Source organism: Dreissena polymorpha, chromosome 8, assembly GCF_020536995.1.
Source record: "Dreissena polymorpha isolate Duluth1 chromosome 8, UMN_Dpol_1.0, whole genome shotgun sequence".
Classification (NCBI taxonomy): Eukaryota; Metazoa; Mollusca; class Bivalvia; order Myida; family Dreissenidae; genus Dreissena; species Dreissena polymorpha.
The window spans coordinates 89,794,688-89,812,544 of NC_068362.1; the positions used below are offsets into that span (position 1 = coordinate 89,794,688).

General features: G+C 35.1%; 1 protein-coding gene across 1 annotated transcript in view; it reads left to right on the top strand.

Moving 5' to 3' along the window:
* The window catches only part of LOC127842422 (uncharacterized), a 50,377-nt gene extending 33,201 nt beyond the window's left edge, over positions 1–17,176 (top strand). Inside the window, exons 2-5 of the mRNA XM_052371918.1 lie at positions 14,342–14,642; positions 14,868–14,971; positions 15,165–15,354; positions 15,746–17,176. Of these exons, the coding sequence (XP_052227878.1) occupies positions 14,346–14,642; positions 14,868–14,971; positions 15,165–15,354; positions 15,746–15,880 (726 nt within the window). The 5' untranslated portion in view covers positions 14,342–14,345 and the 3' untranslated portion in view covers positions 15,881–17,176. The remainder of the gene's footprint in view (positions 1–14,341; positions 14,643–14,867; positions 14,972–15,164; positions 15,355–15,745) is intronic.
* The last annotated feature ends 681 nt before the right edge of the window (positions 17,177–17,857 follow it).

Below are 17,857 nucleotides of genomic sequence, written 5' to 3' on the forward strand. Positions count from 1 at the left end.
CCCCTAGGGGATTCAAAACGGCGATAGAGGAATACTTCACTTATTTTTTTTCAAAGGTGTGAAATGTAATTTGAGAAAAACTTACATTAATATGTAAATGAATTATTGCTGTCCTGAACCTCTCAATCTACCTCCATCATCGTCAGGATGCAATTGAATGTTCCTATATAGACATAACATGCGAAAATGAATATAATGCAATATGCGACCAGCTTACCTGTTGACATTTGTGCAAACGTATTGTTAAATTCATCGATTTATTATAAATTTATGTCTGAAAGAGAAAATTTCACACAGACGTAGAGACGGACAGTCGCACGACGCAACTATATGTAACGCGAAGCCGACTTCCTAAGGCCGCCACCGAGCGCTATGTGCGCGGCTTCACAATGACGATGTACCTTCCGATGCCCCCCCGAAAGCCAATTACAAAATAACAATATAATTAAATGATTTTCCTCAGGCTGCCTGCCTTTTGATTAGAAAATTAAAAACTTATCAAGTCGCCGAGAATATTTACAGCGCGACAAAAAGGGGACCATTTCAATGAAGCTGTTACCTTCAATGAAGCTGTTGCCTTCAAGGAAGCTGTGGCCTTCTATGAAGTTTCTGCGTTTGATATGAAACGCCCTAGATGGAGCTTCCGCCACTCATTTGTACGACTTCCAACGCATAACGTCCTCTCTACTAGTAACAGGAACCATATGCTCCCAGGCAGCACCTGGTAAAGTTTAACGTATATACCCAAATGCCCCAGCGCATTGTTCATTAAAGTACCGTACCGTTTGTTTATTGCATACGCAGAAAATGTGACCTTTCTTAAGAATTTGCAAGCCTGTATATAATGGCAAACCGAGCGCCACAAGCCAACGGAAAGGCACGATCCGGAAACCACCGACGTTAACGAATTTCCTTCGCGTTTGACGTAGCTTACCGACTGCTCTCTGTATTTTACGGAGGTTATCGCTTTGAAATTATCCTTTCCCGCATCAGAAACGAGCCGAATATACATGCAGGATTTTACTAGATACATTTCTAATATAAAATGCTATAAAAATGCTTAATGAATCATTTTTGACACAAACAATATCTTACTGTATTATTTAATAAACATTTCAAAAGTGTAAAACTAAGGGAGGTTGTTATAATGTAATCGTGAAGACATGTGAATCGTCTTATTCGAACCGAAATCTTTTCGTCACATTACCCACTCCTACGATTTGACATGAGTCCCCGTATGATTCCAAAATATAAAACTTCTGAAACAAAACAGTACAACAATTCATAAATCTGTTCAGAAGCAAACTTCAAAAAGAACTAACGGACATAATACAATAACGAAACTCGTCCTGAGATCATACATGCATCACACACAATGTCACAACACTAGGCACACGCAAACATGGTTTGTACTTAACCGAAAACCCCCGTTATCATACCCAATGATAACGTCACAGAGGCTTCTCGAGCATCCACATGTCTCTACGATACATAATGACCATTCTCCGGTTACTGGGTTACTGAAGGTCTCTCTTGCATAGACTTTAAAACCTTCGTTAGTTATTTCAAGCTTCTTTTTCTAAAGGTCGCCTTCAGATGCAGCCTGCACCAAAACTATGAGCTCCTTTTCCCCGGATGCTCTACCTTCTGCATTGACATGCAGACCAAACGTAGGCGACGTTTTATCATTAAATATCAGTACTTTTATGCTTCGACGTGACTCGAACAAGCCACTGGAGTGTCTACAGTGTACGTCTGCTCGAGATCGTTCTGACGTGTAAGTATTTGGAATTATAGTGCTAGGATTAACCTTCGAATCTCCCAGCAAAACCACTAACGTTTTCTTTACACCTGGTTTATACTTCACTGAAACCATAACTTCGGCAATTTTATATGTCGGCTGAGACATCTTGTTTGAACCGCTTTCTGGCGCGGTTCTTTCAACACAACTTCTCCTTGAATCAGTTTATTATGTGTTGATGCACCCAGAATTGACACCATCTGCGTTTCACTTAGAACACGAATGTCCCCAAGAGTATTTGCATTGTTCTTTGAAGCTCTACTAGCTTCAATGTAGTCGACATCCTTTGACGACCATGTGTCCTTCGGCGAACATTTGGGCATTTTCTTTTTAGGTGCTTCTTTGAACCACACAGATAGCACCGTCGAACATTTTTCCTTTCACCTCGTGTGTGCCTAAACGCTGGGCTTGAACTTTCTTATGAGCTCATCTAATCGTCGTTAAAGTCTATCTACCACCATTCAAAGCCTCTCAATCTGCTATTGACGAGGAACAACAACATTCTGCATGTGGCGATGTAGAAACATGAAACACTGTGGCTCCAGCGACATTTAACGGCTCCAATGAAGGCCTTTCCCGCAAAATGACGTTTGCATCAAAGACACTCGGCTTTCTTGAAGTCGTCCTTTCTTTTTCGCGAGGCCCACGCCGATAATCAGCCTAATAAAATCTTAACAGTTATTTGGTATAATCATACCTAAAGATTCATCTCAGGTTAATGTTCGAGAATCATAACTTAGATTGATAAATAAAAACTCCAAAGTTAACGGAAGTAATCCCATGTTTGCATAGTTGTAAAATTAAACAATCGCCACGTGTTACAGTGTATGAGCACCATGTCCGTTTTTTATTAAATACATGGATTTAGAATCATTGTACTGACATGCATAATATACTTAACTTTCTGAGGATTACACACCATTACACAACACAACAGAGCACACAAAAAGGGAAATTACTATTCAACATTATTCAACTTCAACGGTAAGTGAAATTATTAAACAAATCTTACGATTGAAAGGTTTTAAATGAACAGCATTCTGTTTCGTTTGGACTTAATGGACAAGTATGATATGAAAATGACTAGCTTATAAATGAGAAAGTTTTAATTGTAATCGCTGTTTATCATTTGGGTTAAACTAGCTCAATTTAGTTTATTGTTTGTATTACTTTATAAATAAATGGTTATGTAACAATGTAACAGCCTTAATTTTCAAAGATTATGAATCGGAAAATGATATCTGTCTAACCATATTCAAGTCATGTTAGCAATGATGAATCATAAAGCATTCAACCAGCGAAACTATTTTTCGTAAACTTCGGAATACTGTTTGTTTTTCTAACAGAGACGGCTCAGTTAGTGCCCAGAAATACGAAAACATCGATTTATGAATTGTTAATGAATGCCACGGGACCGGAACAATTCCAACCATATTTTTGGTGCTCATTAGTTACGCCATTAAGTTTCGTTGACTGCAGGGTATCCCAGAGGTTCTAAAATTAATCATTAAAATTGTTTAATGCAAAAATGTGTCTCAACTAGCAGGAAATTATTTTTACCAGGTTCCTGGCCTAAGAATAGATTTAAAAAATATATTTAAACTTCTAAGGCTAACGAGCGATGATGACGTTATTAAAAAGGTGATGTTTTTTGAAATGCTTGTTCCATTCAGACAGCGTTTCACGATCAGTAGTGATCAAATTTTAAGTGCTTAAAAATGCACGCGACTTAAGAGTTTATCCTTATTTCATTCAAATAAAGGAAGTCTTTGGTATGAACGTACCTTAAGTTTATTGCCTGGGGCGTAGCCCCAAGGCCATAGTAATGATATCAATTTCTGAGCCTATCCGAATTGGCTGGCTGCCAAAAACCAAATTCGTAAAACTCCGATTTACCGCTTAATTCATGCGCACTAAAAGTAGTTCTTTGCAGATCTCAATAACCCACCTTGTAAATACAGATTATCACAATATAACATGACAGTGTCATAAAAAATGTAAAAAAATATTAATGAAGCAAAATTGCTAAGCATTGGCTACGACAGCTTTTATTGTGTACATATTCATGCGAAAATAAGTTCCTAACTTGACGGTCTAGGCCACAAAGATACGAGTGTTTTCGGAGACAGAAATAATAAAAAAAATTGAGAATTTTTTTGAAGACATTACATTTGGTATTTATAAACATATTTTGAAATATTGTTATTTTATTTTGCGTTAACGTCTTGTAGTGGATTTTTTCTGGAATGTATTATTCCAGAAAAAAAAAACAAATGAAAAAAACAACAACACATATTCACGATCATTCTCGAAAATAGATGAAGTAACCGGAAATGGTATTTCACTGCGCAGCGCAGATCGAGCGCGCAAATCGAGCGCGAAAAGTTCTACGTGAGACAAAGTACACAATCTGTACACCGTTTCTTTATCAGGGTAAGTGGATTTTCTTGTGTATACACATTAAAAAGGAAGTATGAATGTTTTCCTGATCTGTTAACTATGCAATAAATAGCTATTTACGGCTATTAAAAGTGAATTATTTGACGCCAACAGTAACAGTTTTTTGCGGTCATGTTGTTGTTGTTGTTTTTGTTGTATATCTTCACCGCCTATGTAGACGAACCTCTACCAGATATGAAAAGTTGAACAAAAGGTTATCGTTCCCACAAACAGTATCATGTAGTCCTCCACCGTCTATGAACACTGTAGTATATACAGAAATATTTTCTTTTCTTACAGTCTCTGAGCTTGGGTCAATCCGTATACATTCGGACAAAGGGAGAAATTCGGACAATACTTCTTCCCAAGCACACTAAATCTAGCCCCTGGCCTTCAGCGCCTACAGCACTTAAATTATTATTCACTGAGTCTCATCGTTCAATCGCGCGAGATTTTTCTCAGGTTTAAACGGTTGTTGTGTATATCTATTATTTTAATTACTTTTCTGGTTTGACCAACACTCAGAATTAGTTTTTAAAATAACATACATGTATATATATAACACGGTCTACTGGCGGGCTCGTATTTGTTTTGTGTTTACGCGCGTGCATCTCCTCTCCAGTGGAAATTATCGAAGCATTAGGTTCTCTTGGATGACGGAGTACATTAGTTGTGAAAGTGCAGTGAACGGTTCATGTAATCGTTATTCAATTATATGTTTCGCCTAAATTAAAACTCGTTTTTCGTTTTGACGCATGCATTTTCGTATTTATATGGTTAGTATTCGAGTATATATTGCAAAGAAGTAAACTAGACTTCATGCAAGCTATTTTGGGAAAATAACTTGATGCTTTGTACATTACCTTTTTCGACATTTTTAAAGATATCATATTTGGTTATCAAGTATGCACATGTTCCCGTGAAGCGCATTTACCCAACCAATCAGAAAAGAGTTATATTCTAATTTACCGGTTTTTCTTCGCTGCGTTCGCTCCGCCTCTTCTTAGCGAATAATTATGTTTTTACAAAGTGTAGCGGCATAGCATGGCTTGCGAAATAAATAAGTTTCACTGGAACACAAGAAAATCCTTTGTAACCTCATCAGTTCAGTTAAAGCATATTGAAAAACTATAATTACTTGTCTAAAGGTAGATCACCTCAGAGTTCAATAAGCTGCTAGCACCAAAAACGCATGATTAATTATGCTTGTTTCCATTTGTTGCTTCGGTGCTTCATTTCATGCTTCGCCATAGAAGAACCTTTAACACATGGTTCATTGATAGAAGGCCGGAATAAGATGACTTGTATATTTATTGTCAGTCTTATACTTATCCATCGCAGGTTTACCAAAACGTACGTGTGATCAGCATCTGATAAATGTAAAATTGGAAATCCTGTGATATCGTCTACACCAGAAACCAATAATTCGTCAGGTATGTAATACAATTATTGTATCTTACTCTTGACAACGTCTTTCTATAAACCTAGAGGATATGTGATACTTTCAGAGTATGATCAAGTGGTTATAGAAACAGTTGTTTTACGAAAGTGCTTAACTCGAAAACATATGAAATACCTTTACAAACCATTTTAGATCCTGTATATGAAAATGGATATACCACAACGTCCTGATTTAACTGTTAGTATATTGAAATATGTTTATCGAACGGGACGTTTTATATTACGACTTTAAGCAAATCAGATTCGCGGCCGGTAATCACGCACGCCACGTGTATTTTGAGATGCATTAATAAATGAGCCAATGCAACTTCCGAGGTGGCGTTCAGGCCCGGATGTTTTGAAATTTCATGAATAATTATAAAAGGTGATAAGGTTTTATATGGTTTTAACGTATTTCTTTTTTCTTTTTTTTATTGATTTCCAACATACATCTCAACTACAACAAGGTTATACATATGAAGCTACATAGTTATACATACCAAAGTTTCATATATATATTTACGATTTATGTACAAGCACATGTTTTGGGTATATATTAACAATGACACGTTATAAATGCATTGATTTGCTAATGCTTGATATTGTTCCCAGAAAATACATTTTGAGACGATGCTATATTATTTTGGTGAAGAGTGAAAGAGAGAGGGGAGAAATGTTTAATTATAAGAGAGAGGTAGAATTTATAAACATTAACACAAATAATCAAAAAGCAATAGGTGTTTTTTCTAATTTCTTAAATTTCCGCAAAAAGGAGGAATGAAGAGAGATACAATAAAAAAAACAAGACTACAAAGAAAGATCATATGATGATGAGGATATAGGCAAGATTTTTCAAGTTGTTATTGCAAAGTTGTGCCATTTTTAATTATGCTGGTCAATTTTTTTTTTTCAAAAGCAATTTGCTTTTCTAATGTAATTTTCATTCTTAAAGCATTTTTGAATTTAACGTATTTCGCATTATTTTAAAAATCGTTTTATGTAGTGCGATTCAGCGAAGATCTATTCATCTGAAAATGTACAGAAGCATACATTCGCAACACATTTAAAAACGTGAGAACCTTTCTTAATTGTATCATGGTCGAGTTTTAAAAAGCTTTTTGATGAGTTTTTCCTGTACAACGAGAAAATGTCCACTCAACTAAATCGATACCGGCATCAAACGATTGCATACAACATAAACTAGATGTAGCATGCTTAAAAATATTGGCTTCTTGCCGACGTAGTAGATATTTTTGCATTTTTTATAAAGAGATGGCGCTTATGATAGGAGGTGGCGCCAATGCATGATGTATCAATTTACAGTCGTATCGCAATTACATTATCACATGACGTACATTTGTTAGATATGCAATTTCTTATATTTATTTTATTTTTCAACGTACATGCGAAGGCCCAAATCTTTACAGAACATAAACACATTCTATAATAAATAGGATGTAGTTTTTTAAATTTATAAGTGATCAACTCAATTAAGAAGTCACCAACATGAATAAAACATAGTGTTCGATGTATACCAAAAATGTGTAATACTCAATAAATCCAATAATTTAATGTTCAACATTATCAAAATAATTCATCGACAGCACTATTTGTATACACTATGATAATTAACGAAATAAATATAAGATAATACTTCTTCTTGAAACGATGATTTGTGGCACTTAATCCAAATGCTTAATTTATTAAAAGGACAAGGTCAATAAAACTTAATAAGGCACATATATGCTGTTTTTTCCCACTTTCAACCCCAAAACAATGAAGCTCGGTCTTTTTCCGTTAACTTTTTTGTATAATATATGTTAAATGTTCTTATCTTACTAAGTCCATCAAGACATTATTAGAAAACTACTTTTTCTAATTAAAAACTCACGCGACTCAAGTGTGCTGAAGTAGTTTAGTTTTATTTCACAAGTTCCAAAAGGTCAAAAGACCCATGAGGACAAAATATTTACAAGCAATAAATGGCAAGACAGCGCGTACGCTGTATATGACAATACACATATACATGTAGTTGGAAATAGTGCAAAAAACAAAAAACAAAAACGTTTCAATACATGAGAGCAGGATGACAGAGGGTAGTTATAAACTTATAAGTAAGAAGTGAAGATCTTTTACAACAAAACCCATGAGGACAATATATGTTACTTGTTCAATCAAAAAACAACAAAACAGCGCATACAAAGTACATGATACTAAACATATAAGTGGAGATAGTGCAATCGGCGTTTTATTATATGAAAACAGGGTGACAAAAGTTTAATATAAACTTATAAGTTGAAAGTGGAGATATTTTACAACAAAGTTATTAAACAGATAAGCATTTCTTAAAAGTGTATCCGTAGTATATGATAGAGCATGTAATTGATATAAGTACTGTTTTCTCAACTCAAAAGAATAGAATATATAAGTGCCAAAGTTGTAATTGTATGAACTTATGCATACTTGATCTTGTGCGAAAAAAATATGGTATATATTTATCTCGTAAATCTTTATATAAATCGCATTCCATAATAAAATGGTATTCATCTTCGAGTTTATTAAAAAAGGAGCACGTTCTATTTTCAACTGGTGTAACTACTGGTTTACTCCATCGGCCTGATTCAATATGTAATCTATGTGATCAGCATCTGATAAACGTAAAATTAGAAATCCTGTGATATCGTCTACACCAGAAACCACAAAAAATCGTCAGGTATGTAATTCAATTATTGTATCTTACTCTTGACAGCGTCTTTCTATAAACCTAGAGGATATGTTAAATGTTAATTTAATGTTAACAAGGTTAAGACATTCTTGGAATTCAAAAGATTAAATGTTATGATAAAATAGGGCCTTACTGGAGTCACTTAATCGACTTGACCAGTTTTGCACAAACGTGTCTTTAAGACGCTGATTGACTGTCGACAAAAAAAGTTTCACATTTCCGACGTCCTGCATTATCCAGACATCCTGAAATCCCATGGAACACAATAGAGCTTTAATTTGTGAGCACCAATTTGTCTTGTTTGGGTTATTTTCAAAGTCATTTTTAAGCAAATTGTAAACCTTTACGGCAAATTTGTTTTCATTGCATTGCAATAGTTTGATCCAGTATTTGATTATGTTAAAATGCCTAATATTCTGCATGGACACCCTCCCCAACTCACCATATACAAAATCATTCTGCGTACTTCTCTCATCGCAAAGAGTATTTTTGCAAAATTGTAAATGTAAACGTTCAATGGCTTGGCCTTTGTTAAATCCCCAGACTTCGCTACCATAATTTAAAATAGGAACAATAAGTTTTTTCAAAAGTCTAACCTGTGTTTGACAGTAACATCAGTAAATTTGTATAAGTATTAATTCATTTTAAATATAGCTTTAAGTGCTTGCCCTGATAGGGTGTTCTGTGCTTCATTCAATGAGCCACCGGTTGTAAAAACTATGCCTAAATATGTAAATTTGTGAACAATTTCTATAGCGTTATGTTTATATGTAAATGCTAGGTTTTGATAGTTTCTTCCACCTGTACGGAAAATCATTACTTTCGTTTTTGACGTGTTGACAGTGAGTTTCCATTGGTTAAAATATTGTTCAAGTAAATTAAGACTAGTTTGCAGTTCTTGACTGCTGTTTGCAAAAATTACAATATCATCAGCATACAAAATTATAAACATTTTGAACGTGTTTACATCAATACCCGGTAAGCCGCTGTGAAGGTAGATGTCTTCTATATCGTTTAAAAACATGACAAACAAAAACGGGCTTAAACATTCACCCTGTCGTACCCCGAGCATGCATGGAAAACTTTCACTTAACATATTAAATATTTAACACGTGATTTAGTTGAGTCATACATGGAGCGTATAATTTTTAAAATCCTACCTCTAATTACAAATTTTATAAGTTTCAACCACAGGTTATCTCTTGTAACATAGTCAAATGCCTTCGAAAAATCTATAAAGGCACAATATAGTTGTTTACATGAATTAAATATATGAGATATGAGACCATGTAACACAAAAATATTGTCTAGTGTGCTCATTGTCGGCCTAAATCCTGACTGTGCCTCAATGTAAACATTATATTTTTCGGCCCAATTTGACAAGCGTAAATTCAAAATTCGTGTAAATAATTTACCTTAAGTGCTCTGTAATGTTATGCCCCTATAATTGTTAACATCATTCACATGTCCCTTTTTATGTAGAGGCACTACAAATCCCTCTGACCATTCAGTTGTAAAATATCCAATTGCAATTTTTTTTAATTAAACAATGATTCTAAAAAAAGGAAGTAACCCAGCTTTACCATAAATGAAACACTCATTTAGGTAATCATCTGGCCCGCCACATCTATTTTTTTTTGTAATTATTAATGGCTTTTACAATAACATCGGTTGTAATACAAACATTTAGTTCATCAAACATACATGTTAGCTCATCGCGCTCGTTTCTTTCAATAAAAACAGAACATCTTCATCAGGTGTGAAGAAATGTGTTTCTGGATTATTAACCGCTTTAAAGTACATCTCAAAATCAGACAAAGGTATTGTCGATGGTTTAACATTGACACAGCCCTTCAACATATTCCAATACACTTTCGCGTTTTATAGCGAGCATTTGTTAATTCGGTTGTTTTTTTTAATCATATTCATACCTACATTTACGTAAACATGTTTTATATTGACTTCTTGCTGTAACCATATTTACTCTATTTGTATCCGATTTATTTGTACGGTTAATATTTAGCATATGATAAAACGTATCCCTTTTTATATAACATTCTTCGATAAACCATTTATTATTAAATGTATGAGTTTTATACGCCCGTTTTAAAAACGGGTCGTATTATAGTTTCACCTTGGCGGCGGGCGGGCGGCGTACACAGCAGTTTCCGCTCTCTAATGCAAATATTTTTAATCCGATCTTCACCAAACTTGGTCAGAAGTTTCATCTAGACAGTATCTAGGTCAAGTTCGAATATGGGTTATGCCGGGTCAAATACTAGGTCACAGGGTCACTTAGTGCATTTCAAGCATTTAGCATGGTTTTCGCTCTCTTATTGAAGTAGTCTTTATCCGATCTTCACCAAACTTGGTCAGAAGTTGTATCTGGACAATATCTGGGTCGAGTTCGAATATGGGTCATGCAGGGTCACAAACTAGGTCACATGGTCACTAAGTGCATTTCAAGCATTAAGCAAAGTGTCCGCTCTCTAATTGAAGTAGTTTTTATTCGATCTTTACCAAATTTGGTCAGAAGTTGTATCTAGACAATATCTAGGTCAAGTTCAAACATGGTTTATGCCGGGTCAAAAACTAGATCACGAAGTCACTTAATGCATTTCAAGCATTTAGCATGGTGTCCGCTCTCTATTTGAAGTAATTTTCATCTGATCTTTACCAAATTTGGGCAGAAGTTGTGTCTAGATGATATGTAGGTCAAGTTTAAATATGGGTCATGGTAAAGTTATCAAGTTGTCCAAAACCTTTAAACGGGCGTATCTTGTGACAGTTTGGCACTCTTAGTATCATGTTTTACTTGGTTCGGCAATATTAAGATTTCGCTTAAACAAGGGAGACATAACGTTATCCATACACAGCATAAATTCACTAATACATGTGGTTATGCCCTCTGGATTTACAGCGCATGATAATGAACGGCAAATGTGTTCCAGCTGATTGCGTACAAGGACTGATGATATGCTATTTTCAAAACAAGTTTTTTTTCCGATAGTCCCATTTATATACATAATCTTTACCACCAGCACAGAGGTTTAAATTATTGTCATCCGAAATCGATTCATCTCGGTACATATTAATCCAAAAAATTAATTGAACAGTGATCACTTAGTATGTGTGGTTCGTTGACATGAAAATAATAAATAACCGGGAATAAGTCCGGTGAACAAATAACATAATCAACTAAGCTTGAGCCCCTATGCCCAACAAATGTACATTTACCAATATATTTATCGGCACCCATTCGACCGTTAACTATACGTTATCCTGAAGATTAACATAAATCCAATAATTGATGCTCGTTGTTATTAATGCGGCCTTTATCGTGTGTATAACGTTTGATTTCTATGTCGGCAATACAATCGTCAGGTAAAATATCTAGATTCGAGTTATTTGAATCGAATCGTCTACTACATTATCTGGCGAGTCAGATGAGCGTGAGTTAAAGTCTCAAGCAAGTAAAATATAACAATTGCTTCGACACTTCGCATCAATTTCTGTAATAAAAGTTGTCAGTCTACCAAAAATATTGTTATCGATCATTGTTTGGCGACTACTATCATATGGTACAACATAACATAAACAAACATATAGATCTTTATCTAACATCAATGTGTCCTTTGAGATTTTTATGCATATAATGTCATCCTGGCTTGTAAAAATTAGTGTCACATCACATACAAATTTATTTCGTAGATACATGACAATGCCACCTGAAAAACGTTTACTGCCCTTCTTATTTTCTATTCTGTTCAAAACATATTACTCAAAGTTTTTAACATGTAAATAACAGTAGAGTTTATATTTGTCCAAGTTTCTGTTAAAAGTACATCATTATTTTCAAAAACTGTTTTTAATTCAGCTGAGCAGAGTTTATTAGTTCTCCGTGCAATTAAACCCTGTACATTAAGAACAACGCACCGAAGCGTAGCCTTCTCCCATCGTTCTTATTTATTAGTCTAGCTGGCGGGATAAGCCCGGTGTCAGCTTTTTCTGGTTTCCCGGTTTTCCCAGTTTTATTTATAGCATCCGTGTTTTTTCGAGGTGTACACGGAAAGGCACTAATGTCTCGGCTGTAGGGTTTCGATGAAAGCGATCATCGATCCGCTCTAATTGAGGCATCTGAACTGCGTGCAGCTGGTCTTCCATGGGATTTTAAGCTACTAGTAGCACTAGTTTATGTGTACTTACGCACAAACGGTTGTTAAGGAATATCACATTCTGTAGTGCATGTAAGTTGATTGTCACTTGGCAAGAGTGGAGTTTTAAAAATCGGTGGCACAACATAATTATTATTCTGACTGTGTTGATCTGTGGTTTTAGATATTAGAAATGGATTAGTAGCCCGAGTATCGGCTGCCGATAAATGCACTTGAGATGTAGCGGGTGTTTGTGTTACCGGAAGTTCCTCATTGTGTGATGATGACAGATCAGAGCATGCATTTTGTGGTACCGGAAGTTCTCTTGTATGTTGTGCAGCGGGCTGAACGTTCAGTGGCATCGATGGCTCCGCTGTTTGTATTTGAAACGTGCTCTCCAGTGACGGATATTCCGTTGGGACTTTGTGGGCATTGCATACTGTTGCATTATGTCTATTCAACTGTGTGTCAGAGAGGCTCAGATCGAGAGCAGCGTAACTCTGCGCGTACGGTTGAGATTTCACGATAGTATTGTTCTGGGTTGATAGACAATCATTACCTTCCGAGACATTATATGACGATTTTGATCCTTGGTGGATCGGCAATTGGTTGTCAACGCGGGGCTGTGCTGTTTGCTGTTGGTCATGTGATACCCTGCAATGTTGATCAAGTGCGTTAAGCCCCAAGACTAGACCGCTAGATTGAACCTCCATATGTTCATCAAACAACTGCTGTGGGTGTAAAACTGCTGCTGAACAAGACTGGTTAGTGACATTTTCATTCATGCGATCAGCAGATTTTATGTTGCTTAAACGATCGAGATTTGCCAATCTGTTTTGGGACATCAACTTCCCCAGTCCGGTAGTTCGTCTCTGAGCAGCTTTCCATTAACTAGGAGTTTTGCTGGGTATGCTATTTGGACTTTCGCCCGTGGGTTGTCTGCTTTCGCCTGTTTGTAAAAGGGCCATATACGTGATAGCGCGGTCTGGATTTCTTTAGGGAGATCGACATCTATTGAGAAAGGTAGTAAACTAACAAAATATAATTTAAGTCATGTAAACATAATAGAAACCATAACATAAAATATTTCACTTTAAAATAGCTATACATATGCATTTGCGCCACCTCCTAATCTGAGCGCAACCTCCTTTGCATTGGCTCCATCTCTTTTAGAAAAATGCAAATTTATCTATTAGATCGGCTAGAGGCCGATCTTTTTGTGCATGCATTAACTTGTACAGTTTTAAAGCAATCGTTTTATGTAATGAGCGATTTAATTGGCTGGGAATTTGCTCGTCACACAGGCAAAATACATCGATTTGCTTTTACGAATTTTACCATGACACAACTTATTAAGGTCCTCACGTTTCCTAATGGGTTGTGATTGTTTGTTTCTGAACATCTTTGGTTGAATTTATAATCGCTGAATAGAACAACAATGGCCGATTTTTAAAAATAATGCGAATTATGTAGAAAAAAATCCATATAAAACCTATTCACCCTGTAAAACTATCTGTTTAATTTTAAAACCATCGGACCTGAGCGCCACCTCGGAAGTAGCATTGGCTCATTTATTAAGGCATCTCAAAAAAGAGGTGGCACGCTTGATTAACGGCCGTGTATTATGACTCGTGAACATGAGAAAACACATTACATAACAAGGTACTTCAATAAACGATGTAAACTTTAGTAGATATAATTGTTTTACAATTCTTATGTTTACATTTTGAGTGAATAATTTACCAAGTCATGAAGATGATCATAGTATTACCATAATTTCAGGGCGATGCATTCAAAGTGGCTCAAGCTGACGTTCTGCATTGCGACTGTCCTTTTTGTTAGGCCATATACATACATCTGCGCCATCCAAAGATCAGCACTGTATTCAGTGATTGATTATGACGCCACCAGTATTTCCAGAGACAACAGTATCCGGTGTGGCGTTGAACATGCATGGCTAAGAACACAAAGCTTACTTGTAGAAGGGTCCAGCTGCCGCGCTGTTGTTCATGGTTTGACCTCTGAAACAATAGGCTCGGTGTACATGAATAAGTACCGAAGTGTGTCATCATACATACCACAGGTAATTATCCTTTATTTGGCAAATTAATGGTTTAAATGTAATTCATGAAATTAGAAACAAACGAAATGGATAAACGAATGGAACGGTTTTGATTGACTGAATGAAAAATAAAGTAAGAAAGAAAAGGGAGGAGGAAAAAAAAAGAAATAAAGACAGTTGACTTATGTGTCATCAATATTTCTTATTTTAATACAAAATACCATGAAAAAATGTTCTTCGTTACAGTTGCAGTTAATGGAAGCCCTCGTGGAACTGTTTCATCCCGTTCCAGAGGTCCTTACAGGCATGAGGATCAACTTGACGTTGACACCAAAAATTTCATATCCCAAGTACGTACAGATATGACGTCATGTGGTTCGATACATTTTAACGTTTACTGAGGCTGTACGTATTTGTTAGCGATGAAATAATGCTATTATTTTCTTGGTTTTTTATCATTGTTTTGGACCATCACCAACTATTATCATTTCGGAAATATGTATGTATGTCTATTTTGTTCAGTCTTATATTAATTTATTCCAGATTTGCCGTTAACCTCGTTAAAAATGCCACTAACATACTAGCACAACTCAGAATTTTTGGAAATAAGTTAATCCTAAACACAATGTTGAATGGAATTTGGCAAGCAGAAACGGGCGCCATAACAGTTAACTTCTTAGCCGAAACACGATACACATTCGCCTTCATTATCGTGGACCAGGACCACATTCGGGTAACAATTCATACTTTTATTTGGCAACTTTATAGAAGGCGTCTTACGGTCTATTTTTCTCTCATCTGACCAGTGTAATTCCTAGTTTTTTTTCATATCAATTCGGCTGATCACCATCATCATCAGCGTCATCGTCATCATCGTCGTCATCGTAATCGTCATCGTCATCATCGTCGTCATCGTAATCGTCGTAATCATCATCGTTTAATCATCCTCACCACCACCAAAGTCCGCAATTGGAATTGTTTAATAAATAATTTAACGAATACGTGGAATTTTGCAAATGTAAAACGGCAAACGGCGATAAGAACGTACACATGGTTGCATTCTTTTCCAAGTTGTTTTTCTTTAAGTCATGATATTTATCAAAAATACTATTTTGTGTCCTCAGGTTTTGATGGATTCCTTTGACGTCATGACATACCAGATTCCAGTCCTGCTTGCAAATGAGACCAACACAATGGAAGTGTATTGTAACGCCTGTCAAGTTCACACCATATCCATCGCGTATAACACTGTACACTGAGGAACTAAGTAGCTAAATCTCGTTATAAGAACTTGCACTGATACGTTTTGATGCGGCATTAACTTGCGTTTTTGCTTTTGTAATAAAATAAATATTAGGATAACTTAAGAGTATAATATGTCATATGGAAAAAGTATTATGTTAACCCGATACGGTTTATAGTGATTCTATTCTTTTTAAAGACATTTTATTAGAACTGTCATAAGAAAATCGTGTGAACGTATTTGTCTTTACGTAGATGCGTTATTACTGTTGATGTATAGACTCACGGCTATGTTTTTTTGTTCAAACACTCTTCCATGTTAATTTGAAGGACATACCTGCACATCTACTTATGGTCAATTCATTTGTTTACAATGCAGAACTTAGGCTTGCAGCTCGATCGAAATGGGTTTGAGTTTGTATCATCTATTCGTAAAAAGCAAGTTCTTAATTAGCAGGTTATGTAAGGTACGTGTACTTGCACTTTAATATTGCCGAATTTCATATCATTTTCAAAGGTAAAGGAATTGCCACCTGACCTGTGCAGGTAGCATGTTTACATATTGTATGTTTCATATTTTGATTAGTTCAAACTATCAACATTTGTTCACATATTTAAAAATATGTCTGCACATATGCAATTGTTTCATTGTGGGTGACCTGCATGTGAAGCTTGAGCTATTAACCACGTGAAACTTAAATATGTTCCTACTTTTCAAACAAACTTTTTCAGCTAAGAAAATGTATATGAGTAATGTTATGATCTTTTCTTTAAGTCTTGTATAATGATTAATGAATAGAATTTGTTTGTTTCTGGGTTTCCGAATGATAACAAACACTCGTGTGCCTATAATTTATTCAGTTCAATTGACAACACTATTTTCTACCATAAAAGCCTAAACTATGTTTATATATTTGTAATTATATACCAAATCAATATTTAGAGATAAATATATAGTATCGATAAGAGTAAAATTTGAAATAAATGGATCTGAAAAATATGGGAAACAAGGAATGAACGTTTTGCACCAAATGCCTTATTATATAAAGAACGCAAACAATACTTTGTTTGTGTATGGTGTGAGATATCTTTACGCCTTTTTGCTTTAGAATCTAAAAAACTATGGGAAATGTTCAAGAGACATTTGTTGTTTGCTGCATAAACGTTTACTTACCGATAATAATATATTGAGAACGTTTACACAACCTACGTTCATATACCTGATTATGCAAATGTTCCCCAATCTTATTTCTCGAAGTCGGACAGTAACACTTCGAACGCAATCCGTTTAAATCGTGTTTAAATCACGTTTAAATCACATCACCTACGATACAGTTTTTTCAAATTTAAATTAAATTTGTATAAAATTTAAGTAGTATGTTTCTTCAAAATGGACGTCATTTTTTAAAATATAAGTAGTATGTTTCTTCAAAATGGACGTCATGTTTAATCTTTTTTTTTAAATTGAAATATTTTTTGTTTAGTGTTTTTGTTAAATTAAAATTTACATAATTTTATTCTTACATATTTACGTTAACTTATATATTCGATTGAATTTTAATTAACGGTCGCCGTAAACGCGTTTTTGTTGTTGTGTGTGTGTTTACCAGACCTAGTATACAGTATTTAACTCAAAGTAAAACTCAAACCTTGTGCAGTAGTAAACTCAATGTTCGTATAATTTTTATAAATCGTTATCACATCTATTATATTTTTTTGTAGTTACAAACTATTCTCAAAATTTAGATTCAATCGACCACAGAATGAATTTTGCTTTTTCTTGCAAATTTCATAGCTAGTTTAAAAAAGAGTTAATGCAAAGAAATCTCATCATTATTTTATCAGGTCGAACTAAAATAAACGCCAGTTTACTTCACAGAAGTCGAATATATCATATGGGATACATGTTAAAGTTACACATGATGATGTAAACCCTTCAAAAGCAAAACATTATTGAAATACAAATACATTCCACCAGAAAGTTTTGCACAATA